General features: G+C 42.4%; 2 protein-coding genes across 4 annotated transcripts in view; both read right to left on the minus strand.

Annotated features, from left to right (window-relative positions):
* Positions 1–245: 245 nt before the first annotated feature.
* On the minus strand, positions 246–6540 carry fxyd5 (FXYD domain containing ion transport regulator 5). 3 transcript variants are annotated; one of them, XM_018687820.2, is made up of 10 exons: positions 6377–6540; positions 4964–5009; positions 2921–3019; positions 2550–2678; positions 2403–2453; positions 1709–1780; positions 1264–1293; positions 1039–1113; positions 883–928; positions 246–499 (listed from the first exon to the last, which is right to left on the minus strand). In XM_018687820.2, exons 1-10 carry the CDS (start codon positions 6452–6454, stop codon positions 475–477), a joined length of 651 nt encoding a protein of 216 aa, XP_018543336.1. In that variant the 5' UTR covers positions 6455–6540; the 3' UTR covers positions 246–474. The 3 variants fall into 3 exon arrangements, with proteins under 3 accessions (XP_018543336.1, XP_050932356.1, XP_050932357.1); XM_051076399.1 differs by lacking the exon at positions 6377–6540 and adding an exon at positions 6251–6357; XM_051076400.1 differs by lacking the exon at positions 6377–6540 and adding an exon at positions 5107–5346.
* Positions 6541–11130: 4590 nt separating this feature from the next.
* The window catches only part of nphs1 (NPHS1 adhesion molecule, nephrin), a 57596-nt gene continuing 44051 nt past the window's right edge, over positions 11131–24675 (minus strand). Inside the window, exons 11-30 of the mRNA XM_051076091.1 lie at positions 24029–24170; positions 23545–23669; positions 23289–23457; positions 22959–23088; positions 22630–22802; positions 21731–21871; positions 21015–21155; positions 19440–19561; positions 18676–18835; positions 18386–18542; positions 17883–18034; positions 15071–15182; positions 14798–14979; positions 14603–14653; positions 14158–14280; positions 13527–13575; positions 13050–13182; positions 11900–11978; positions 11540–11706; positions 11131–11410 (exon numbers count right to left, since the gene is read on the minus strand). Of these exons, the coding sequence (XP_050932048.1) occupies positions 11321–11410; positions 11540–11706; positions 11900–11978; positions 13050–13182; positions 13527–13575; positions 14158–14280; positions 14603–14653; positions 14798–14979; positions 15071–15182; positions 17883–18034; positions 18386–18542; positions 18676–18835; positions 19440–19561; positions 21015–21155; positions 21731–21871; positions 22630–22802; positions 22959–23088; positions 23289–23457; positions 23545–23669; positions 24029–24170 (2598 nt within the window). The 3' untranslated portion in view covers positions 11131–11320. The remainder of the gene's footprint in view (positions 11411–11539; positions 11707–11899; positions 11979–13049; positions 13183–13526; positions 13576–14157; positions 14281–14602; positions 14654–14797; positions 14980–15070; positions 15183–17882; positions 18035–18385; positions 18543–18675; positions 18836–19439; positions 19562–21014; positions 21156–21730; positions 21872–22629; positions 22803–22958; positions 23089–23288; positions 23458–23544; positions 23670–24028; positions 24171–24675) is intronic.

Below are 24675 nucleotides of genomic sequence, written 5' to 3' on the forward strand. Positions count from 1 at the left end.
AAATATGGGATGCTGCAGCGTTATTCTTCATAACCTTTAATAATAATCCTGGCTGTGAGACACCGCCTATGGCTGTGTTATCAGTTATAAGATACAAAGGTCATTAGAAACAAGCCTGCTTCATGGCTGAAGGTGTGATTAAAATACGAATCGTCTCTTCATTATTTTCCAAGATAAATAATCACTTTTACTATTTCAGTTCACTTTTGCAAAGTATAGAAATAACATTGACAGAGATAAAGCAGTTGATGTTTCTACTTGTTTTTACTTGATTGAAACATGATTTATGTTTCCTGTGTTTATCCAGTGTTTTCCCGTGACGCTGTTACTAAGTACCATACAGTAAGTTAGTCCACATGCACACACACGTTGCCAGGTGTTGGTTGAGTGTTTTTTTTCCTTCTGATGGACTCCTGACTGGTTTCTTGCAGCTCTGTCCTTGTGTCACTATAAACATGCTCGCTCTCGCTCTCTCTATCCTTGAGCCACTCGATATGACCTGAAAAAAGAAACACACAGAACAATTAAAGAATCAAACACTACGTAAGAAATCAATTATATTTCGAAATATTTCGCAGAAAGGAAAACAAACAGTTTGCAGTTGTTGCAGTTGCTCTGTTAACAGTTTCGCCCAACAAGTAGCTTAATCATAATCCTTCTGATCTATTAATCATCACAAAGATTTTAGTCAGCATTCTGTTGAGCTATGATATGTCTGATGTGACTGATTGTTTGCCATATATCATCCAGTAGCCTGTTATATAAATTACTCAACTCCCTCAGCTGCAGTTTCACAACAACGTGATCTAAGCACAATTCACCGTAGTCACTTTTGTTTGCCAGCTTTTATTGTCTTTCAAAATTATGGCTGTAAATATTTACTTGGAAGACCTCTTGCGACACCTGGGCAGCCGGCAGACCTTGCCACCTACAGTAAGAGAAAAGAAAAAAGAAGGAGTGAGAAGGGCTGTTGAATGTAATTACAGTCGTTTAAAAGAGATTATGAAACACAAAAGTGGCTGTCAGTGTCATACTTACAGCCAATAACCATTATGCCCACGATGAAGAGTAGTGCTGCAATGGACAGCCCAGCATGGCGCAAGGACTCATAATCTGAATATATGAAACACAAATGAAACACTCAACCACAGGCACAACAGGTAATAGCAGAACAAAAAACAAAAAACAAAAAACAAACAAAAAAAAAAAACACAAAAAAAAAAACCAAACAAAAAAAACACACAGTCAAGTCAAGCTTCTTACCGTAGGTGAAATCCTGGTCCCACGTCTTAACTTTAAGAAGTAAAAACAGAAAGCAAAGTAGTGAATTAAGTTTGACTGTTGAACACAGGAAGCTTCAACAGGAAGAAAAAGAGAGACAGGATCACCAAGGGAACAACAGTCAGAGATGGCATGACAGATCTACTGGCCCCGTTGACATGCTGTTGATGGTGTATCAAAACCCTATCTGTGGTAAGCCAGCACAGCATGAGGACACAAATATCTTATCTCCTCTTGCATAGGGTACAATCAGGCATTAATCTGTTGGCAAGAGAGGAAGTGAGGTGCTCTATTCTACCACTCCGCCAGGGGTTTTGTTTGGAAGACAGGGGAGTTGTGATACTGTCAGTCTGCCCTGAGATAACAATAAAATCGCAATGCCTGTGGCATTTAACGTAACTATAGAGCAGGAAAATTTTTTAGTTACCCTTGGCAGTTTTATAGGACTCATTTCTGGTGGTTGTCTTAGTTGTGGATCGGAGGGATGTCGCTGCGGATGCTGAATAAAAAAAAAGACAGAGAAAACATTAGTTTCTGTGACTTTTTTTGATTTTCTAGCTCCTTTTCTCCTCATGTATTTAATATTGATAATATTCATAATACACAGTTTCATAATGCAAAAGCATAATTTCATATATTGGAACTTTTTTTTCCTGGGACATATTGACTCCTTATCTTTGCCATATGAGTCCATACATAATTACTTCCTATTAAATTCCAGGTACGTTCCTATGTTTAACTCCATTTTTAATTGAATCTCTGAATATTTCAGTGGGATGACTCTCAGAGGAAATTTGGGCTAACACTCTCTAAAGCATATCAGTGCTTTCTCTGTCTCTCTCACTCTACTTCTCTCTCTTTCCCCGGTGCTGTAAAATACAGCAGAAACACTCCTCTATATATCTCAACAAGGACAGGGAGTTTAACATTTTCTAATTATCTCATAATTAGTTTTAAAGCTTTCTGCATTCTTGATGGGGAAGCCTTCTGTGAGCCTGTGCTGTAGGTGTGAGGGGATGTTATAGCCCTACTGGAGTGCTCACAGTCTATCTACCAGCCAAACTCAATGGCTCCACCAACTGGGCGTTCAAACAAGTCAGGGTGAGGGTGAAGATCGTTACCTGGAGAGGATGTGACGTTTGATTGTGGTTCTGTTGTGTTCCCTTTGGGAGCTAAAGGTGACAGAAACATTTTAATACAAATCACATGTGTTTAAACTCAAATGACTGGTGTTATTGAGGTACTGAGCCAATGGCTCATCGGACTACCTGATGAAGTCTTAATTTCAGATGTGATGGCCTCATTTGGGCTGCTAGAACTGATGTGCTGGTCTGTGGTTTGTTTAGTTTCCGGGGGGGAGTCACCATTTCTAGTTACTCTGCTTTCTGTTCTTCTTCCTGTTAACACCACAAAAAGCAACTGAATTAGATGAACCTGATGAACCTAGATAGATAGCTAGATAGATAGCTAGATAGATAGATAGATAGATAGATAGATAGATAGATAGATAGATAGATAGATAGATAGATAGATAGATAGATAGATAGATAGATAGATAGATAGATAGATAAAATGAAATAGTATGGAGACTGTAAAGGCTACAAAGTGGTATTTCTCAGAATAGCTACAAGTACCATACCAGTGGGAGTCAGAGCAGTGGGCATTATTGTCAAGTTTTCTGTGTTGTTGCTCACAGACTCCATTTGATCTTCGGGTGGGGGAATCTGAGCCCTTGACACTGTGGGTGGGAGAAAAAAAGAGACACATTTTAATCACCAAAAACACAAGTCAGATGAAGCCTCATAGTGAAGGCCTCCGTACTGTACACTTTGCAGGAAGAACAAAGAACAGCGTTGTTTATCCCAGTGACTCTCTCCAAACAATGCTGTGATGTATTCCTGGCAGAGGCCAGACATGAGAATGTGTGTCTGGCCATGCAGGGGGAGAGAGGCCTGCAGATGCACTGAGAGTATGTCACAGTAATAGTCCTGTGAGTGGGGCAGCGCGGCACAGTTACAAAGAAGCAGCTCTTACAAAACCACTGGCCACAACAGAGCTGGATTGTTGTGTGAGACTACAGGACAGCGAGGCCGTTGTCTGTTTACTCACTTAGCACCTTCCAATTAGTGCTGAAGCTCTCTACTTTCTTAGGATAATGCTGTGATTCCAGCTACTTTAATGAACCCATATGAGGGGACTTAACTAAGGCGTAATGATATACATCTGGCTCAAATATTTGTATTAAACCTTTAAGTCATATAACCTGTGTGTGTGTATGTGTGTGTGTGTGTGTGTGTGTGTGGACCAAATGACCCACAGTATAATGTATATTCTGTATTATTATAACTATTACATTATTGTACTCATGGAGCTTGGTCTGACTTATGTGTAACTGGGGCCTGAAAATCAAGATATCTTTGCCTCTACTGCATCAGTTTTGACCATGCCATTTGATTGATTTCATAAGTTCCTCAACTTTATGGAAGTGATTTACTCATCATTTGCATACACCCCTAAGCTGGTAATTTCCAGGTTGCAGCCTAAAGTGACACAATGCAACCTTTGACAGAAGAAATAACACTCTTCCTCTTACAAATGATATGTTGAAATTTGCTCAAGTCAATAGACATAGGAGCTTGGCTGCACCAGTGTTGGTCTGGTGTGGACAATAACTTGGCAAACTTTAGATAAATATTGATGTGTAACTGTGTTACTGAGTCAGTTTTCTTCTACCCTTCACTGCCTGTACTACTGTAAGGCTAGCCCCAGTTTTCTATGAAAAAACCTTTGTATGAAAAGCCACTGTTCAAAACACATAAGTGGAAGTGAGGCAGTTAACCACATTAACTCTCCAGTAAAGCATATGTTTCACCTTTGAGCTCTTTGTCAAAGTTTGTTTTCAAGGGACTCATTGTTGCTCCTTGTGGCCACTGGGGGAAAAACACCCACTACAACTTCAATTCTGCATTACATTACAATGTAGCACACCACGAGAAGATGCCACACAGAAAACATACTTAAAACAGCACAAATGTGAGATTTATACTTTGACTATGTCTGGTTAAGTTCTTCAACTCTGTTACAGTGAAGTATACAGCTGCTTCTTGGAGCTTTTCTATGGGAGTTTCCAGGATTGTCTCATCTACTGTGTGGGAGCTTGCGCGTGTTACATAGTTGCATACATTTAGGTCACAGATGTAACCATCGGTTTCTCTAAAAGACAGCAAGTCTGAAAAATCAGCAAGGTCATTTAAAAGCACTTACTCTGTTCTAACTGTCTGGATGAATAAATCTTCTGTCTGCTGCATGATGAAAAGATTTTTAACTGGTATCCCACATTGTGCCTCTGTTTCTTATCCAGGTAACTAGCAGGCTGCCATCTTTGTTTTGATTTGGAAATCTGGTGAGCGCTTCAGAAATCGTTTATATCATTCAGCAGACTGAACATTTTACATATACATATTCTGGAAAATAATGGTAAGTGTTTTAAAATGTCCTTTTGGGCTTTTTAAACATTGCCACAGAATCTTTCAGAGAAAATGATGGTTACTCTGTGACCCGAATGTAAGCTGTTATTGTGATTTGTGACCAAGGTGGCTGCTGCTCAGCAGAAGTTCCATAATCTCACTTTAAACTCAGCTCACATTTGACTTCTCAGTGAGTCAGATCAGTTTGCACTCACCTTTAAATGTGACAAGCAGGAAAAAGGTCAAGGAAGCCAGATAAATCTGAAAGAAAAAACATAATACAACAAATTGTATTCCAGCTTGTGCCGTTTTAACACAACCTGTGGTTAAAAGATACAGATAAGGTAATTGAAACAACCTCAGCCGCTTCAACTAGGATGTACAAAGAAGTCCAGAGCCCCTCAGATATTTCAGGTGACTCCACATAAATGAAGACAGATCACATAAATGCAGGCAATCCGGTACATCTGTTGCAGAGGACTGGAGCAGATCCACAACATCCAGACAAAAAGTCGACTCATTAGCACATAGAAAGACACTGTTAATGCATAGTGTCTCCTTAACCACTGTAATGATGTTACAGTCGTTTATCCAGGGCATGAGTATGAGGGAAATGTACACTAAATGGCAATTTGAAGGATCTGCTTCACTGTGGAACATTTTGTACACCAGACAGGAAGATGTACTCATTGAGGTTGGCACCACATGGCCACTTCTCCTTCCGCGTCTTGCACACAAGCACACATGCACCCACACTCCTCACGCAGCACGGCAGAGAACAGATTCTTACTTTGAATGTCAAACTTTACAAGATACACATATCATAACTGCAGGTTTTTTTTGTCAAATTTGTCAAAAAATGAGTGATCGAGGATGCACATTGTGTATGCTATCCTCCCACATGTGTCCGTTTTGAACTTTGCTGCGCTATTGATCAAACTTCATTCCATGTTTCAAGTTTGCTACTGTCACCAATTAAAAAAAAAAGGCACTGGAGGATGTGTCAAAACAATTCTTTTTAACATAATGGAAATCTTGTTCTGGTGAGCAGCAATTGGAGGGGGGAAAGCATACTTCTGCCTCCCCCTCACAACACACTGACCCTAGCTTGAAATAAAACACTATAGAAAAACAGAAAACCTGCTCAATAATGCAATACAAATAATAACAACTGCAGAGCAGGTACAGCAATAGCAGGTAGGATGACAGATTGAAGTCTGGGCCGGCGGCTCGTTTAAATCCACCCCCAGCAGAAAATGAATCTCGATCTTTGACCTATCCTGGTGGCAGCTCGTCCTCCAGGCTTGAAACAGCATGACAGGTGAGTGTCTGTGGCCGTCATGAGCTGTGACAGCTCAGATTAGCAGGTCATGCCAATCTACATTCCACTCCGGAGCATATGTCAAGATGAGGCCTGTTTCCCCTGGGCTGTACAGGCGTCTTTCCCTTCCCCTGGCCTGACCCGCCCGCCTGTTTGTCACAGCTAGAGCACTCTCACTCACTCTCCGTCTGTCTGTTCATCCGTTTGTCTGTCATCCTCCATCAATCTCCTTCCAGCCTGCTCCACCAAAACACCCCTCAGCCCTCTTGATATTTAGTCATCCATCCATCCAGGCTATTATGCTTACCTTAGTATCCATCCTGAGAGGTGCCCGGGTCCAGAGATTTATCCGCAGACTCATCACCCACAATACTTTTTTCAGCATGTGACTTCTGAGAGGCTGATGGAGTAACGGCTAACCAACCACACCCCACGCACTCATCATCGCTACTTCCTCATCCAATTGTGTGAACTCTGTTGCTCTCTTTCGCTCACCCACTCTTTCTCATGACATGGCCTCCTCCTTCTTGCTCTTTGGCTTTCAGTTTTTCACTCCCTCACTCACTCTGCTATGATCGGTGTGTGCAGTTCAGCCGTCTCTCAGCACGACGCTTTGTCCTCCCTCTTTTATTTGTCTATTTCCTGCAGCAAACTGTCTCTCAGTTTTGTACCTGTGTGTTTGCCTGTCTGTCATCTTGTCAGGCTGACTGTCTATTTCAATGTTTATACAGTCTTTTATATCCACAAGTCCATCTGCCATCTGTGTCCACCTCACTGTCTCACAAACAAAACATGAATTACCTTGTTGTGATGAGAGATTGTTGATATGTTTACATTCATTCAATAATGTGGTACATGGGCGGATATTTTAATTATATGGCTTCGTTTTATTGGTGAAGATGTTTATTAAATATACTTCTTTGAACACACTGTCATTAACTTTAAATATTAACCTTTTCAACAAGCATCTAAAGGAGCAATTTGTTTTCTTGAGTACATTTTAAAACTAGTTCCTCATCAAATCCTCATCACTACCATTTTTCAATTAATTTATTTATTTTAGAATCTTCAACTATTGCTTCAAGGCTACAGGATTGGTGCGTGTGATTGTGACCTGACAGCATTACCCAACTGAGAAGCACAAACCTAAGACTGTTACAGCAGACAAAGCCTGCGATTCATCCACACTAGCAGAGGACGTTCTTTGTCTAGAGTGCTGGGGATGCTTTTGGATCAGCTTCAGTCACGTTTCTATGGAAATTGTTAACACTTCGGAATAAGTGTCACATCCTGACCTCCGATGTACCACTACATGTTATCAGTGACCTATCACAATCTGTTTGTATACGAAAATGATTAGCAGAACAACAAAGAAAGAAAGAAAGAAAGAAAAAGTACAGACTATCTTGTATAGAGACAGATGTTTACTGTAAGCATGCTGCGTTATAGTGATTTAAAAAAATCTCCATCTTTTGCAAAAGGGATCAATAAAGTCTGTCTAAGTCTGTCTGAGTCTAAGTCTATCTCTCTGGGCCATTAGGCTCTATAAGCAGATCTACTTTTTCTGTTTATTTCAACTTTTGCCTTTCCATGTGATCTTTGACAGCTATGACACTATGGCCAGCAATCAAAAGGACCTATAAAGAAAGACAATCACATGCTCTTTCACCTCCCTTCACATCAGCCCTCATCAAAATAAACAATTGATTGTGCTTTTACTTCCTCACGGACTACTGTTCTATTTATTTAGTTGCATTCTTTCATCCACATTTGACGGCAAATTAGATCCTCATTACTAACAACAGGAGAGCAGTCACAAAATGAATCATAATAACTGCCAGTAAAATCACATTCTAATCTGTAAAACCTGTGGTTGCTTTTGATTTGATTTCTGTTTAGTTTAAATTGAAAAATCTGAATAATGACAGCAATTACGGAGTTTGAAGAAATTTGAGTTAAATTCGAGTTAGCTCCCCACTGGTAGCACAACCTGTTAAAGTGATAAAGGAGTATTATTCAATCACATGTTTGTTTTTTTGGGGGGGAAAAAAAGGAAAAAAACATTCAGGAGAGGAGTAAAATAGATGTGAAAACACTCCTAGAGCTGTGGTAATTAAAGTCTCTTATTTGTTTCTCTTTTGACTTAATTGCACACTGGTGCAGCCTGTGTGTTCCAGCTCCCCTGAGATTCCTCTGAACACAACATATCAAAATGTTCATGAGGCAAATGAGGAAAAATAGAAGTTGACATACAGCATTGAGCTGTCAAGCCTTCAGTTTAGCAGATTACGCTTCGTGCCGGCACTGAAACGATGCATTATGAGCAGGCTTTGGTATGAACACAGCAGTCGGCTTGACAGGAACTTAAACAATTGTTCAGTAATGAGACAAACACACCTTGACAGCTCATGATGGAGAGTGGTGAGCCTAATTGAGGGAACGCAGCTTAGTGAAACATTGAGAGATTTATCTCTAGGCAGTCAGGCCCCATTGAGGAAACAAGAATTTTTGTAGGTTAGACAAATGTGTGGACAATAACACCTTCATCAGGGTTTAATATCACCTCTCATATTCTGTCATTAAATATTTCCATAACAGTAATAACACAATAAAGAGTGATGCTGTGTGAACCTTGGTCTAGCAATAAGAAAATCTCATAAAGCAGACCTCATCGTCTTTATCAAAGAAAAAAAAAAGGATTATATATCTATTTAGGAACAATAAATGAAGATTATTATATGCGTGTCTCTTTGGACTAGATGTTGCCTGTGCAGAGTATGATGCATGTGCATGTGTGTACTCATAAGACCGATGCTTGGGGGGAAAAAGCAGAAGCTGGAAGCAGAAGTGGGGTGGGTGGGTGCATAAACTGCTCTGTGTACAGATATAATAAGAGCCCAGTTTCTATTTGTGTGCATAGTACAATGTGGCAGGAACCTAAAAGAACCATGGAAACTTTGAGGAAGTTTGTGATCTTTGCACACTAAACATTGAAAGATGAAGTTACACAAATACACACAGAACACAAACGGTTATTATAATACAGGAAGACATCGTCTATTTTCGTCTTCTGTGTAGTTCTCAAGCTGCCATGCCAATGACAGCATCAATGTGCAGCTTAAAATGCACATCATTAATAGATATATAGTGGTCATTAGTCATAAACACACACACACACACACATATGTATATGGGAACAAAACCACTCTCCAATGGCAGGGGCCTTCCCCAGCAGGCAATGTCTCAAAAAACAAAGAGCCCAAGGTGTTGACTTGGCCTCCAAACTCCCCAGATCCCAATCTGATCCAGCATCAGTGGGACCTGCCTAATATTGGGTAGATCCCCCTCGTGCCACCATACCAGCTCTGACCCATCAGGGCATCAGACACGGGACCTCTGAGAGTGTCCTGTGGTGTCTGGCACCAGGCCATTGGCAGTGGATCCTTTGGGTCCTGTGGGTTGCGGGGTGGAGCCTCCATGGATGTGACTTGTTCTAGTGCATCTCACAGATGCTGGATCAGATTGGGACCTGGGGAGTTCCTCAAGATCAACTTGGGCTCTTTGTCATGTTCCTTGAGCAACTGCTGCTGGCCCCTGCCATTGGAGAGTGCTGTTGCACAAGATTCAGATGAATGCCAGGACCCACGGTTTCCCAGCAGAACAGTCAAATACTGTATATATAAGGCCTTGAGGCTTTGTAATAACCTTTGTATTAGCCTGCCTGAACATATGAGGCTGGCTTAGTCAGGAACTAATCTATCAGAAAGCTTATCTTGATTTCGGTTTAGCTAAGTAGCATGGCTCTGATTGGATGGATTGTTATGGAATTTTGTACAGACATTCATGCCCCATCCAGCCCCTGTAAATTCTTAGTCTTGTTTAGTTCAATTGTATTTCTTATTCATTTATCTTGTGTCACTGGAAATGGTATATAGATATAAAGAATTTGTCTTCTATTTTATTAGATTTTATATCTGACTTAATAATTTGTCAGTTTTCATTTGCTGTCTTGTTAAAATCAACTTTAGTTTTGAAAAGTGCTCTACAAAAGAAATAAAGATGATGATTATTATCACTGTAAAGGCTGTGGAGTAAAAGCCCACAGTGAACTGTTTTCCTTGAACTACAGTTTGAACAATAATGAAAACCAAAGAAGTGGAGAGGAGATTTTTTTTTTGTAGCAGGAACCAAAGCTGCAGCTTAGCCTAACCCTCTCATCCTGTCTCTATCTCTCTTTGACTGCCCACAGTCAGTGAGACAAATTCTCTCAATGGTTTCTCCCTCTCTCTCCCTCTCTCTCTCTCTCACTGATGTTGTGAACTGAACTTCAATTCGAGAGAAAACAGGATTAAAGTCTGGCCCTAGATATGGCTTTAACTCCTGAAGACATAACCATGCTAAATACCACTCAGTACTATCCTATTGTAGGGATTCCCACAGACTAAGTGTGAGGTCTGAAACTCATTATATCAGGTAAGGGGGAGGGGGGGTGGGGGGGTGATGGGCAACTGTTGTAAGATACTCATATCTGGGTGCACGCTGGAGAATGTAGACGTTGCACGGGTCAAAAAGGGGATGATGTCCACTTGGGTTGCACCACGGGTCTGTGCTGTTTCTGCCCCGGTGCCAATCACAGCGATGTCACTCCATTTTTTTTTTTTCTCTAACTAACCGATTCATGTCTGAGTGCAGGCCAAAGCAGAGGGAGAGGGCGGCTGCGGGTAATGACCAGGACTTGACTTCAAGAAGTAGGGTAAAGGTGAAAGAACAATGACAGGTCCCGGGGGGGGGGGGGGGGGGGGGGGGCAGAGTAAAATCGCAGAGGGAAAAGAAAATAAGCTGGTGATATGAAAATATGAGGTTAAAAAAAACTTTCCATCTTATAAGAAAAGGCAATATAAAGTAGAATCATCTTGACATTCTGGATTGCATGAGGTTATTGAGGCTTTCAAATCACTTTTTCCCCCCAAATCATTCTGCCTTGCTACTTAACTTCTGTACAGCTTGTTGTCCTTTCAGTCCTTTGAGAAAAACATTCAATGTTCTCAAGATACACTGAAATTTCAAAACACTTGAGAGAGAAGTACTGCATTATGTGACATTTTTACATCAAGTAATTCTAGCTCCTTTCTTCTCTATGTACAGGTTCATCAGAGGTGACTTGTGAGATACCGTTCAAAAAGAAGAAAATGAATAACACTGTACTAAAAAGCCCTGTCATAGCACGTTTATTTGCTCTGACCTTCTCATTCTAGACTAACTCGCCTTGTAGTTCAAAGGGAAGATCAGAATCTCTCCACGGTTGTCGAACATCCACCGACTCCCTCGCTCTCTCAGTGCCCTGCCAAGAGACAGGCTGCATCTCAGTTGCCATTGCATATGTGTTAGTTATTTTTCAACTGCATTGTGATTAACAAATGTAACTAATAAAATCAAATGGGAACTTTCATCATAGGTTTTGTTTACAGACCTGAGGGTAAGTTGGTGATCTCCAGTTGTTCCTTTGAGGAGGCAATCTGTGGTCAAATGAGGACAGGGGGGAAGGAGGAGAGAAAGCCAGGATGTCCTGGTACTGACGCCCGTCTTTTACATCTTCATACAAGTGGCTGTGAGAGTCTACAGGGAGATGGGTGGCATCTTGAAGAGCACATGAACATAAACACGGAACCCATAAATATGGTGGAATTATTTTACAATCTTTCAGATTGAATGCACTTGAATACTGAATTAGCTTGGACATGCAGTTCCTGATTGGCTCAGACTGCATCATATTTTGGACATGAAGTGTTTATTGTTGCCTTGTTTACTCGGAGGTATATTTACATCTCACCGGGTCTGCGTGTTTCCTCAGGGTGTGGACTGAGAGAAGGCATGTAGTCACCGGTGGGGTAATAATAATGGGAGCTTTCCTAAGATTAGTGAAACAGAGGAGATAGCATCAGATCAGCTTTGACCTACAGTAATTTCGGGTAAACGACAATTCCACATGTTTTACACTGGAGCAGAGGGGATTGCAGTGAATTACTGGAGGGTCGCGTCACCCAAATTAGTTTCTTGACTTGCCTCCAGACGGATATACAACCATGCTGATAGGTTCGGTTTTATTTGCCTTTTTTTAGACATTCACCTCTGAGATATTTGGGATTGGTTTGTGCCTCCTCCCCAATATGATGGAGATGGAGGAGACTTGCTGTGAATGGTTTTAATTGGAACTATTGAAGGAGACAGAAGTCCCTATAAAAACAGTAGACAGTGAAGTCTGAGGAATTTCTAGAGTAATGGGGATATTGTTTATAGGATAAGATGTTGATTTCAGTGCTATGAAGACCACCTGCAATGTGCTGGGTAGAAATCTAACAAGCAAATATCTCAAAGCTGGGCAAATCAAACCAAAACTATCTGCTCTCAAGAAACTCACTACTTACTGAGAAAATATATATTTTTGGTAATTTGGCTGAAGCAACCCTTACAGGTACGCACTGTTTTAAATTAGGGATGAGGTAAAGCCTTCCTCTGTGGGGATTTCAGGTTTCATTATACCCCATTCTGACAGCACAGCACTGTCTGTTTTCTTTTACCTCGCTCAACAGTTTTCTTCAAGGTTCAAATCCTTGTTGGCCTTTTTAAAGTACAAAATGATAATTTCTGTGAGATCGATGTGTATTTTGAATGCTAATTGTGAGGTATTGATCTCGGTTCCATCTCTGTGCACAGCTAAAGGTTTCATTAGTTTATCTATCCATTTTCCCTGTTATGGCTGAATTCTCCACTTCCTCTTCTGCCAGATCCAATCACCCTCCGCCTCATCCCCAACTCCCTCACCCATCTGTTTACTCAACCTTCTTTCATCTCATCATCTTCATCTCTGAATATTTTTATTTATTATTTTTATTTATTTTTATTTTCTCTTCTTTTGCCTTAAACGTTTGTCTTTCTCTCATACCAGTCTTCCCTTTCCTCCCCCTCTCTCCTGTTCTTACCGCCGTGTAGCTCTCGTAGACATTGCTGTCTGTTTCGGATCCAGACTCGATGAGGAGGGTGCGCTGGGCTGCGGTGTTGATCTTTTCTCTGCTCTCATACTTATTGGAGTAGCTTACAGTTGACTGACTGGACCTACATTGAGAAATCAGATTCTGTCATCTGCTTGAGTCATTTCCCAACAACTTTTAATCCCCAATATGAACTTACAGAGAACACCTCCCGAGAACGCTGCAACTTTTTACCTGCATACATTAAGTTCTTAATAACAATGTATCATGCGGTGCATATATCCGTTTATTGCAGGATTGTGGTGCGAGTTTGATGACACTAATAAAAATGGATATTGACAGAAGCTTGTTGTTTTGCCTGCCTGGCTGTTTTAGTAGCTAGGTCAGCCAATGGATCAGGTCTCAGACTTCTTAGAGTGGATTGGATGTGTGTCTCTTTATTACTTCTACTGCAGGGCCTTAACTTACCCCTCCTCTTCATTCTTCTTTCCATCCAGCACACTGCCTCCTCTACCCCCTGCAGGGTGGGGGGACAGAAACAGGAGGAAAGAGGCTTAGTGTTAGGAAATTAGAACTTGAAGAGAGGAGCATCATCTCATAAGCACTGAAATTGATCAGGGCAATAAAAAGGCCAGAGCGCAGAGACTGAATGAGAGACAAGTAAGCTGTGAAAAATCTATGTAAAAAAACCAGAGGGCAGAGGAAGGTGAGGAATGAAAAATAAACGATTGAGAGGGAGAACTTGACAGTTAGACTGAAGAACAAATAGAAAGAGACAGAGGGAGAGATGGAGGAAGGACATAAAGCTAGCAAATGAGATAAAAGATATGGACGAAACACAGAAGTGACAGCTTTGAAGGATGAATGTGGCGGGAGGTGGAGGCCTAGAGAATGAGCAGAAGGAGAGGAGACAGGATAGACGAATAGAAGGAGGGACATGGAGAGATGAGGAGAGAGTGAGAGGCTGAGCTGACAATTGCATCATGGTTCAGAGTAATCGCTTTAGAGTTTTTCGCTGAGGAGTCAGGACATTATAATGACAGAAAAGTGATGGAGGAAACACTTGCACATCCATAGATGAAAAGATCATTATGGTTACCTGACTGGCCTTGCTTCTTTTTCCACCTCTGCCCAAAGTAGCAACCCAGTGAATTCAACACCAGCAGGACTCCAAACACCACAGTGAACACCACAGTCAAATATGCTGGAAGCTCTTGTCTACCTAGTTCACAAAACATTAGAAACATTAGTCCAATGCATAACAATGAAAGCTAAAGAGGAAATAATATGGAGATTCTGGATGATAAAAACTGACTGAGACAGACCCAACCGCTTTCTCAATTGTCTTTATTGATTAAAGACTAGCAGTGGAGAAAAAGTATGGGTGGGCGCCATGACAACCGCTACTCTGGCAGAGCAAACATTAACAGCCTTGGAGGTGCATACATTAACATGATTTAGCCAAATGAAGCTAGCTGCTGTGCAAACAGCAATTTCCAACTGCCCTTAAGAGCTTTTTCACAGAGTTGTATTAAAAGACTTACTCTGTGAGACTGAGTCATCATCTGTTGGGATTTCTTCTGGCTCTGGCCTCTCTATAAAGAAAGAAAGAGAATAACAAAAGAACTCACATGCTGCACTTTTAATCACAACAAGCCTCTGTTAAATGTATTATAACCTCTCAGACTGTTATACAGTAGAGTCCTGTCAGTGTCAAGCAGGGGTTACTCCAAACTGACCCTTGGTGGTGATGGTCAGTACTGCATTGTTGTCAGCATAGTCACTCTCTCCCATTGCATTGAGGGCATTGACGGAGAAGTTGTAGGTGGTGACAGGCTGCAGGCCGGTAACGGTGAAGGTTGCTGCTGTGGGTGGAAATACGTCCACGTACAGGTAACTGACTGACTGATCCCAACGGTATCTGTCGACCAAAAGGCAACATCAAGTTACAATTGTTTGATTGCCAAAGGGCGTCTTTCTTAAACAAACATCCTTTCCTGACATCTCCTCACCTTATGCGAAATCTTTGCCGCAAACCTCCGCTGAAGCCGGGGATCCACTCCAGGGTGACTGAGTCATGGGTAACACTTACTTGACGAAACGAGGTGGGAGGATCTGGGTGACCTGAGTGGGGGGGTGGGGGGTGAGGTCAGGAGAAAAAAAGAGGAAAAGTGGGGAAAAGCAAACCTGCTTTTGATTTCTGTTGGAGAGCAGAATACCTTTCACTCGACAGGTGGCTATTTGAAAAGGCTTTAGGTGCTGGGAAAGTGAGATGTGTGCCATGAGATAGTTGAGTGATTTTATCCGCTGTCTCTGAAATAACACATGGGGCTCTGCTGGCCTATAGGACTGTTACTCCCCTGCGGTTCCCCTGTCTGCTTTGGAGCTGGTATAAATAGGCAAAAATAATGTTACTAAAAGCGAGTGCGGAGGTGATGTTCTTCTTGATAGAAGCAAAAGACGAGGAAAAATGATTTGAGAGATTATTTCACACTTAAACTGGTCACTTTTTTTTTCTCAGATGCATGGGCCACCTTCACAATCCTGTCCTATTCAAACGCAGTGCACAGGAACTGTCAGATTTTTTTCACAGTAAGATGATTTGGTTTAAAAACGCAATTGCTCTCAACAGATGTGTTAAGAAAGTGTCAGAAGAACCAACAATAACTATTCATCTCTGAGTTGATTTGGATATTATTTGTGGGTGGAAATACATGACACGTACACCACATATTTTTAGGTACAAGATTATTTTAAGTGCGAAGGAATTTGGCACTAACTGTCCATGATAAATAATGAAAAACAGTGAATAAAATTAAGTCAGGGAGAATAGATGATCACTATGGTGAAAACTTGTCAGTGAGCCTCCAAAGCCTCTTTGTTTTTTTTAACAGTTTATCTCTTTTTAATCACAGTTTATTCCACAGGCTTCCAAAGAATGTCTATTTGACAGCAACAGCTTTGCATTTTTTTAACTGTGAGTCACTCCTTATCTGCTTTTTTCTTAAGGTTGTGCTTTGTTGTATGAATGATCCGGAAACATAGGCAAAGCAATGGCTGATCCCCCTCAGAACAAAGTGACTGATATGTCCAATTTATCCAACCAAAGTCGTGCAATGAAGGATGAAGCCTCTTGATTATTATCAATATTGTGAACAGAGATCAAAGGACGCTAACCAGGCCTTCGGCCTGACACGAGGCACTGCTTCAGTCAGGGTAGTGAAGGGAAAGTGGATTATTTTGCATTTGGAGCATGGAAAAAAAGAAGAAGGGTGGTTTTGGGGGCAGAGGGAGAGATAGTCAAGGAGGAGAGATAGTTGAGCAGCTACATGGGGTGGGGGGGCTCAACTCGTCCCTGGCTCCAGGCTGCAGCCCAGTTTGCAGAGTAAATAATTCCCACTATCAGCTCCACTCATAAGATTCCAGGGCAAAGAGGTCAGCCTTATTTGGATCTCGTCTCCTTCATATCCAAAATGCTGAGAAAACCATGCTAAGGAAAAAAAAAAAAGAAGAAAAACTCTCTCTTCCTCTTGGGCTCTAAAATGATAAGGAAGCATATAAAATTTATTATCACTGCGTCAGATTAATTATGAATATTCACAGCACTAAAAAAAAATGACTGGGGAAAACAGGGCCAATATTGGATTGTATTTTATGGTTTTTATAGTAAACATTAAATGTGTCCAATGATGGCTGTGGGCCTTCGCTGAGAGCAGGACTGTGCTGATTATGGCAGTGGTGCAAGGATACACTGGTAGCTTGAAGGCAGAAAAGTCTAAACACACCGAGAGAGCAAAGCATATCACTGCTGCATTATCTGAGGGAGAAGTGAAATAGTGCTATGGGCTCAGCGATAAGGTTGAGATAGAGTACTGGAATAAGTCCCTTAAAGGGTTGACATTCAGGACCAACAACTCTCCAGTTTACAGAATTCTGCTTGTTCAGTGGCCCTCCCACACTATTGTAATGTTGCTGGAAAAGGCTGATAAACCTTGGACAAGGCAGCACAGACACAATTATTTTGAGATGCTGCCAAATTAGAACCAAAGGAATAAATTGTGCTCTTCTGCCAAGTACGTGATATGCATAATCCCTACATGTTGTGTGCCCTAACTACTGACTTTGATCATTTGCCATTCATTTAAAGCTGCCTTAGGTGGGTTTTGACCACTAGGGGGCAAAAAAAAAAAATCATAGCAAAACAGGCCCACCAAATGTAGGTTTATCGAGTTGCTTTAACAATTTCTTTGACACTGAGCAGGCACAGACACCAGGCTGAGCAAGCACCCAGTATACATTTGACTTGAAGCTCTGGTTTAGTCCACTAACGGTAAGTCTTTATTTGGGTCTTTAACATCAGCAGATGCTTGACTTTCTTCATAATCCACTCCTTTAATTAGGCTCTTTGCAATTTCAGGCTTCAGGTAGTGTACACTCAGCTTGCCTGCTAGAAACAGTTCCAAAAGGTTTTTAGATTGAGGTAAGTGTGTTGATGGGAGCAGTAAGACTAAACCATATAGTCTATGTGCTGGTCAGATAACCAAAGCAGTGAACTAAAAGTGGCTAAAAGCACATTCAGTTGAAAAAAAAAAAAACTGAAAATTCTTCAACATCTTAAGTTAAATAATTTTGGATATCATTATCTGAAAAATGCATTGCAACAAAGCAGAGTTGTTTTTCATAGCTCATGAAGACATATGTAATTTTTTTTAGGATACTGACGAAGGACATTGTGTAGAACCTCAGTTACCCAAGGACACAAACCCACCCACACAGACACACAAACATGCACAAACACATATTCACAAAAATGTACATAAGTACTTGTGCTGACGAGCTGGATATCTAGCCTGTCTTCCCCAAGTGAGTTGCGAGCAGTGCAGCTGAAGACAGCATAGTCCTGAGCCGCGCTCACGTTTACTACCCGAACTGTGCTGGTGTGGAAGGAGCCCTCCCTCACGGTCCACTCCTCATACCTGCAGCATGCACACACACACACACACCCACAAATATAAAGACAGATAAATCCTGAGCAGGCGACAGTGGGGATTGTGATGTCCTGCAGATTGCACTAAGTCACCCAATTTCACACATCAAAGAAGCATTAAACAGGTATTTGCATAGTGAAAAGCAAAGTATAAAATGCACTAAATCCGGATTTAGTGGTGAAATAGCAAGAAATAGCAAAAGAATATATTATATTAGGGTAGAAGTTAATCTAATTGTGAGGATTCATCAATATGTAACCAAATGCTGACTGTGGCACCTCGGTTAATAGTGAACATACTGCAAGAGATTGTAAAATAGAATAATGTCTACTTTCACACCTTGGGTTTGCAAAGTCCATGCGTACACCATTTTTTTCCCAGGAGAACTCGACACGAGGAATACCCTCTGCCTGACACACTACATCAGCTGTAGTGGTGCCATCCCCTCTACTTGCTACCTTCCTCCATTGGGCTCCTTTCTGAAGCTCTGGCTTGACTATACACGGAAAGACAGACATGGAGGTTATTCATGCAGAAACCTTGTACACATGTTTTTACTGATCCAAAAACATGATGTTCGTGTATGTTTTGCTCCCCTCTGACACTGAGAGTAAATACTGTAATCTCACATTGCACTACCAGCTGCACATCTACACTGGCAGGGGGTGCTATGCCATTATTGGCTGTGCACTGGTAAAGACCAGCATGAGCCCGAGTCACATCATGGATGGTCAGAAGGCCTGATTCGTCTTCCTGAGTCTCCTCTCCCATCTCCACCTCCCCTTCTCCCTGCGGAAGACAGAGTGAGGGGCAATAAGTGGAGGACAGCAGCTATCGCTCAATACAATACAATCCCCTCCTCCTGGGCAAGGGCTGGAGTTTGGGGGCTCGAGAGCAAAACAGGTAGACAGTGAGGGAGAGCTGAGCCTGAAACCATCAAGGCTCGAGATGGGGATGGGAAGGGCATCGGGGGGAGCGAGCTCTGAGGACAGAGAAGGATAATGCCAAAGGTTGGAGAGCCACAGGGAAAAGAGAAAAGGAGGGGGCTGTGCAGGTTGAAAACGGGACACACGGTACTGCCAGGGGGTGGGTTAGACCGGAGAAGGCATCAGTAGATACAGAGACCACGTCGCATTGACAAATGTGCCCTTTAGTCACGCAGCAGTAATGAAAGCTATTTTTCTGGATTTGGGCTGAGCGTAGAGCAGGAAGAGGTGGGGTGGAAGGATAGTTAGAGCCAATGAAATATGGTGCATCTGTGCATTTAGAAAGGCCAGTGATAAACGGTAAGAACAGATAAAATAATAGAAAGGAAGCCAGATAAAGGAAATATAATTCAGGGGATGATTGTGTTTCTGTGTGTGTGTGTGTGTGTGTGTGTGTAGGCTCTCACCAGCCATTTCCAAGAGAACATGTCAGATATAATGGGGTTGGCATCTGCCACACATATCAGGTCTGCTGTTTCCCCCACGTTCACAAACACCGGGTGTTTCTCTGCCTTGACACTGGCAGCATCTGAGAGAGAGAAAAAGGGACAAAGCTAAGGCAGGACCAAGGGTAAATATGTCAACCTGGGGGCAAATCATTTGCCAACCCATTTAACAGGCATGCTGCATTGTTATAATTACTCTTACACTAGTTTGCCTTTGAACTTCTCCATAACCCTGTCTTAATTGGCCTCTCTGTCTTAGATACAATGCCATTAACCTCTCTATATGTTGAAGCATTAAAGGCGCTTTTGAGAATCGGGCCATGTGACCCGCAAGGCCCTACATCGTCAGTATATCCCCATTTGGATTATGGCAGACTGACCAATTCCCCCTCCTCTCCTTCCTCCGTCTATCTGTCAAATTGTCTGTCCTTCCAGACTGCACAACGCGTGTTCTTGTCTTTGTTTGCCTCTACCTCAAGCTTTTTATACTTCCCATGGGTGCCATGTACTTGCAGCAATAAGGCCATTAGTGCCTACTTGTCCAAACCTATGTTCACACTTGAAGAACAGTGGAAGGAAACAATAGAGAGACACGGGCCTCTGGGTTGGTGGGATCCACCCATGCTAGCTCCCTAACCAAGACCGACATTGTTAAGTGGGCTACACCGCCACCCATAAAAGCTACTACAATCCCCCATACATTATGAATATCTACAACTGTCAAGTCCAGTCAGATCAGAACGGCAGAATCCATTAGGCGTGCACCGTGGGCTTTGGTGAAACGGACAGACCTACATTTTCAGCACTTCCATTATTAAATCATCAGTATCGGGGCAGAGGGCCTAGAGCTCGAGGCTGGGCCTGGGGCAGCAGTGGAGGTGCAACGGCCTTGCATGGAGGCCTAATGAATGAGGCATGTTTGCTGGGTGGGAGCTGAAAGTCAGTGTTGTTGTCTTGGTGATCCTCTGTGTGTGTGTGTGTGTGTGTGTGTGTGTGAGTGTGTGGATGTGCTGACGGATCTGATGCCTAGCAGCTTCAGACATGCTCTTAGAAGGCTATAGATTCAAATTCAATGCACAAAATAGAAAATTATTGCCAAGAAAAATTATGCTCATTCTCTGTATTTAAAGGTATAAGGCTATTCAGCAGAGATAAATGATGTGGTTGACTGTTGACCCACAGGGCTTCCAGATATACCTGGAATGTTAGAACTTCATTATGAATGGACTGCAGCCATGTAAGAAGTAATGATTAGAAAAAATACCATTTCTATATTTTCTCTCCCATCCTTTTCATCCTGGAGTACTTTATTGAGTCCCTTCAAATGTAACTCATCAAATCACACAGGAGAAAATTACAGTTACAGTGCAGCTGCCACTCCTGTCATCTTTACCATGTGCAAAATCATCTACAGGTAAAGGAAAACTTGAAATGTTCCACCTTAAAAATGAGGAGCGCAGCAACAAACTTAGACTATGTGTGAGGGCTCAAAGATGCATGTGTCTGCTCATTCATTCTCTGTGAGCAGGATCTTACACTGAACGTCCAGCGTGATGGAGGTTTGGCTGACACCCTCATCATTTGAACACTTGACAGTGTAAACGCCGCCATCTTTCCTCGTCACGTTCTTGATCTCCAGCGAGTGCTCGTCTGTCCAGCTGTAGCGCAGATCCCCCTCTTTACAAAAACACACACACGCACACACAGACACAGACACACACACGAACACATGCAAACCAATGGTAAATTAAGTATTCATTACACGCTCATCAACCGCATGTCCTCTGGCCACTGGTCTCTAAGTGACATCTAATCCTGCATTATTGATTGGCCTGGCTGGGTTCCCACATCAAGCCAACAATAGGCCGCGTTAGAGACACCTCCTGTACCGCAGCACTCAAAATGTAATAGGGGGTTTTCTACATTCAGGATACAGTCATTTTATGGCGGAGGCTGCGTATGATGGAGCTAACAGAGTTAACAGAGAAAGAGAGTGGGTACGGCGGGGCCCTGATGACACTGGCCTGGAGGAGAAGCCAGGTTTAGAACCGTTGTGTTGTATTCAGGGAGACAGCAATCCTCATTTAGACTGCATACATTAGAGCCATAATGAGAATCACATTTGGCAGGGTCCCATGCTGGCTAACCTGCCATGTTTTATTCAGACCCTGAATGGCAGAGCTGAGTGCTTACTTGCTGGCTCAGCTCAACTAGGACCTGGTTTATAGAGCCATCACATAGCCCTGAATCACCTTTGACCAGCTCCTCCTTGCGGCGCAGCCAAATGCAGGAGACCTCCTCTGGGTTAGCTGAGACCAGCAGTGGGATGGTTGCCATGTCATCCTCCACCACCTGGACCTGCGTTGGCTGGTGAGGGCTGAACTCTGGCGGGTCTGACACAGAAAACGGCAAATAAATACAGCTACAGCGAGTTGGATTCGCCCCAAAAACACTGTACACGAATACAAAACCCGGGCCCACGGAGTGACAAGAAACAGCACAAAGACGCACAAAACACGTTGAGCATGAAAGAAGTAAGAGACACTAATGAGAGTCAAACCAGCAGAAAGTCGACATCCCACCAATAATTCCAGATCTAACCAACTTCACACACTTAGACAACGGGGGAGTAAGGCAATGCGGGAGGCAGAGGGACAGGCATTAAAACGACGAGTGACAGTACTGTTGTCCAACTGCAGCTCCGCACAAACACACAGTGACATTCCTTCATGCTCATACACAGCACCGAGCTTTGAAACAGTGGCTGGCTGCTGCCTGTGAAATGGCATCAAAGGCAAACATGGCCATGCAGCAAAGCAAATGCACAATTAGGACACACTGCCGCAGAGCTCAACAGACCCACAAATCACAACAAAGGTTTCCAGCAAACAAAAAAAAAAAACAACAACCAAAAAACCACACACACAGACACACACACACACACACACACACACACACACACACACACTACACACCAACAATTCTGTGCAAAAGTACCCCAGCAAAGCGGCTTACATCCACAGCATTATAGATCATCATTATGCATCGTTTACGATTTATGCAAACCACATCTCTTGGTCACCCGCCAACAAAAAAGAAAGAAACAAACAAACTGAGAAAGAAACAAGCAAACAATTCACCCCCTACTTACAAAGCACATTGAGTTTGAAGAATGTGTTGGTCCCCTCGGAAAGCACAGGGCTGTGGGCCTGGCAAATGACCCTCTGGTTGTGATACTGTGAAGTCAGATTCAGGGATAAAGAACTACGCACCGAAACGCCACCATACTGAGCCTTCTTGGGTGGCTGCTCTGCTCCCTGGAACCTAGGGACACAAATCCCATCCAGCTAATCCAATCAACGGGGGGAGTTAAAGTTCACTAAACAATCCTGCGTATTAACGCATTTAACAGGATAAACATCAGTCATTCAGGCTAATTCTGATGCTGAATTAGCAATGTATACTTTGCCATTGACTAACCTGAGTAAGCCCAGGCTCCAGGAGATGTTGACCTTGGGGTTACTGCTTCCAGCCTGGCACTCCAGAGTTAGCACCTGGCCTCGACGAAGCTCCTCCTGTTTGGTTGTGATCTTCATACTTATTGGTGCAACTGAACCATGGGGGAACCACAAGAAAAAAAAAAACATCTTTACTCACTGGCAATATGAAGATGAGGAGAACAAAATGTTGCAGCGAAGAATCTATGTGAATAGGCTTATACCAAATCCATTTATCTGCTGCTGTCTACCAGCTAACTGGAATAAAGGTTAGGCTGTGTTTATTATGTGTTAGAGCTCCAGTCTAACTCACAGTGAACCATAAGCTTAGTGTGGGCAGAGATGGTCTTCTTCGCCTCATTTCTGGCATCACACCGGTAGGTAGCCATGTTGTCACTTGCCGTCAGGACCAGGACCAGCTCTCGAGCCACACCCCGATCGAACGACGTCTGCTTCAGCGCATCAGTCACCACTTTTCCATTCTAAGGCAGGGAGGTTACATAGAAAAGTGTGTGTGTATTCTAGACTCACTAACACACACATACAGACAGACATACATATGTGCTAACCTTGAACCAGGTCAGAGTCCCAGTGGGATTCCCTCCGGTGGAGAAGCAAATTAGACGAATTTTGGTCCCTGCATGAAGGGGGACATCTTGAAGAGGAGTATCAAGCCATACCTTTTGAGGGGGATCTGTTGTAAAATGATCAACAAAAGTTTGAAATTTGGTAGAATATTTTCACAATCACTGGCCTCTGAAAAGAGCTAAGGTCGAAACCAGTTACACTGAAGAATTTCAGCTTGAAAATTTGTTCTGAAAACATTTCCTCTAACACAAATACAACAAAAGAGCTGCTCATTCTGTGTCAAGGATTATATTTGTTGAGAGTTGTAATTACAGTTGACCCCCCCTGACCCACAAAGAATGCGTTTCTTTGATTAAAAAAAAAAAAAAAAAAAGCAAACAAACAAACAAAAGTACCAGATTAAAATTTAATTCTCCTTGATAATTTTTTTTAATGCAACATAGACCTAGGCATAGGCTTACTCACAATAGACCGTGAGTTTGGCCGTCTGGGTCTTGGAGAAGTGTGTGGCCTTGTTGAATGCCTCACAGGTGAGCTTAAGCCCATCCTCCTCCCTGGAGACCTGGTGGGTCATGTTGGACATGGTTGTCATCCCACCATTGTCTCCCTACAGACACAGAGCACATATGACAGTTGAGCTGGGGGACAGACAGCGTTCTCAAGTCTTAGGAGAGAGAGAGAGAAACAAAATAAGAGAGAAAAACAACCCACACTGGTTTGTCTTGGCGAATACAGATGGCAAATTAGCTGCTGTAATAACTGATGTTGTGCATGGTCTGTGATAAATAAGCACATTCATCTGACTCTCCTGCTGCATAAATTAAGCTAAGCGTCATTTTGCACCTGCCCGATAGTGGTCATGCCTATGCAGCACATCTGGTTATTAAAGCTATTATTGTGGTGATTACTATAAAAGCCACAGTCAGAAAGACTAACAAAGACACTGGACAGGAGCGTCAGTCTTCATTAACCTCACACTGTTTCAGATGCATTAAAGCTCACACACGGCACACCGAGTGCCTTGTGTAAGATCAAATGAAAATGCTGCTGCCAGATGAATAAAGAGCTTGTTTAATAATGCTCATCTTCTGTGTCAGCTTTTATTCACTTTG

Source organism: Lates calcarifer, linkage group LG15 (genome assembly GCF_001640805.2).
Source record: "Lates calcarifer isolate ASB-BC8 linkage group LG15, TLL_Latcal_v3, whole genome shotgun sequence".
Classification (NCBI taxonomy): domain Eukaryota; kingdom Metazoa; phylum Chordata; class Actinopteri; family Centropomidae; genus Lates; species Lates calcarifer.

Coding starts and splice junctions, on each gene's coding strand:
- fxyd5 (XM_018687820.2), bottom strand. CDS start 6,454: ATGCTGAAAAAAGTATTGTGGGTGATGAGTCTGCGGATAAATCTCTGG. Junction 2,679..2,920: donor CACTGCTCTGACTCCCACTG/GTATGGTACTTG, acceptor TGGTGTTAACAG/GAAGAAGAACAGAAAGCAGA. Junction 929..1,038: donor GGGCATAATGGTTATTGGCT/GTAAGTATGACA, acceptor CTCTTACTGTAG/GTGGCAAGGTCTGCCGGCTG.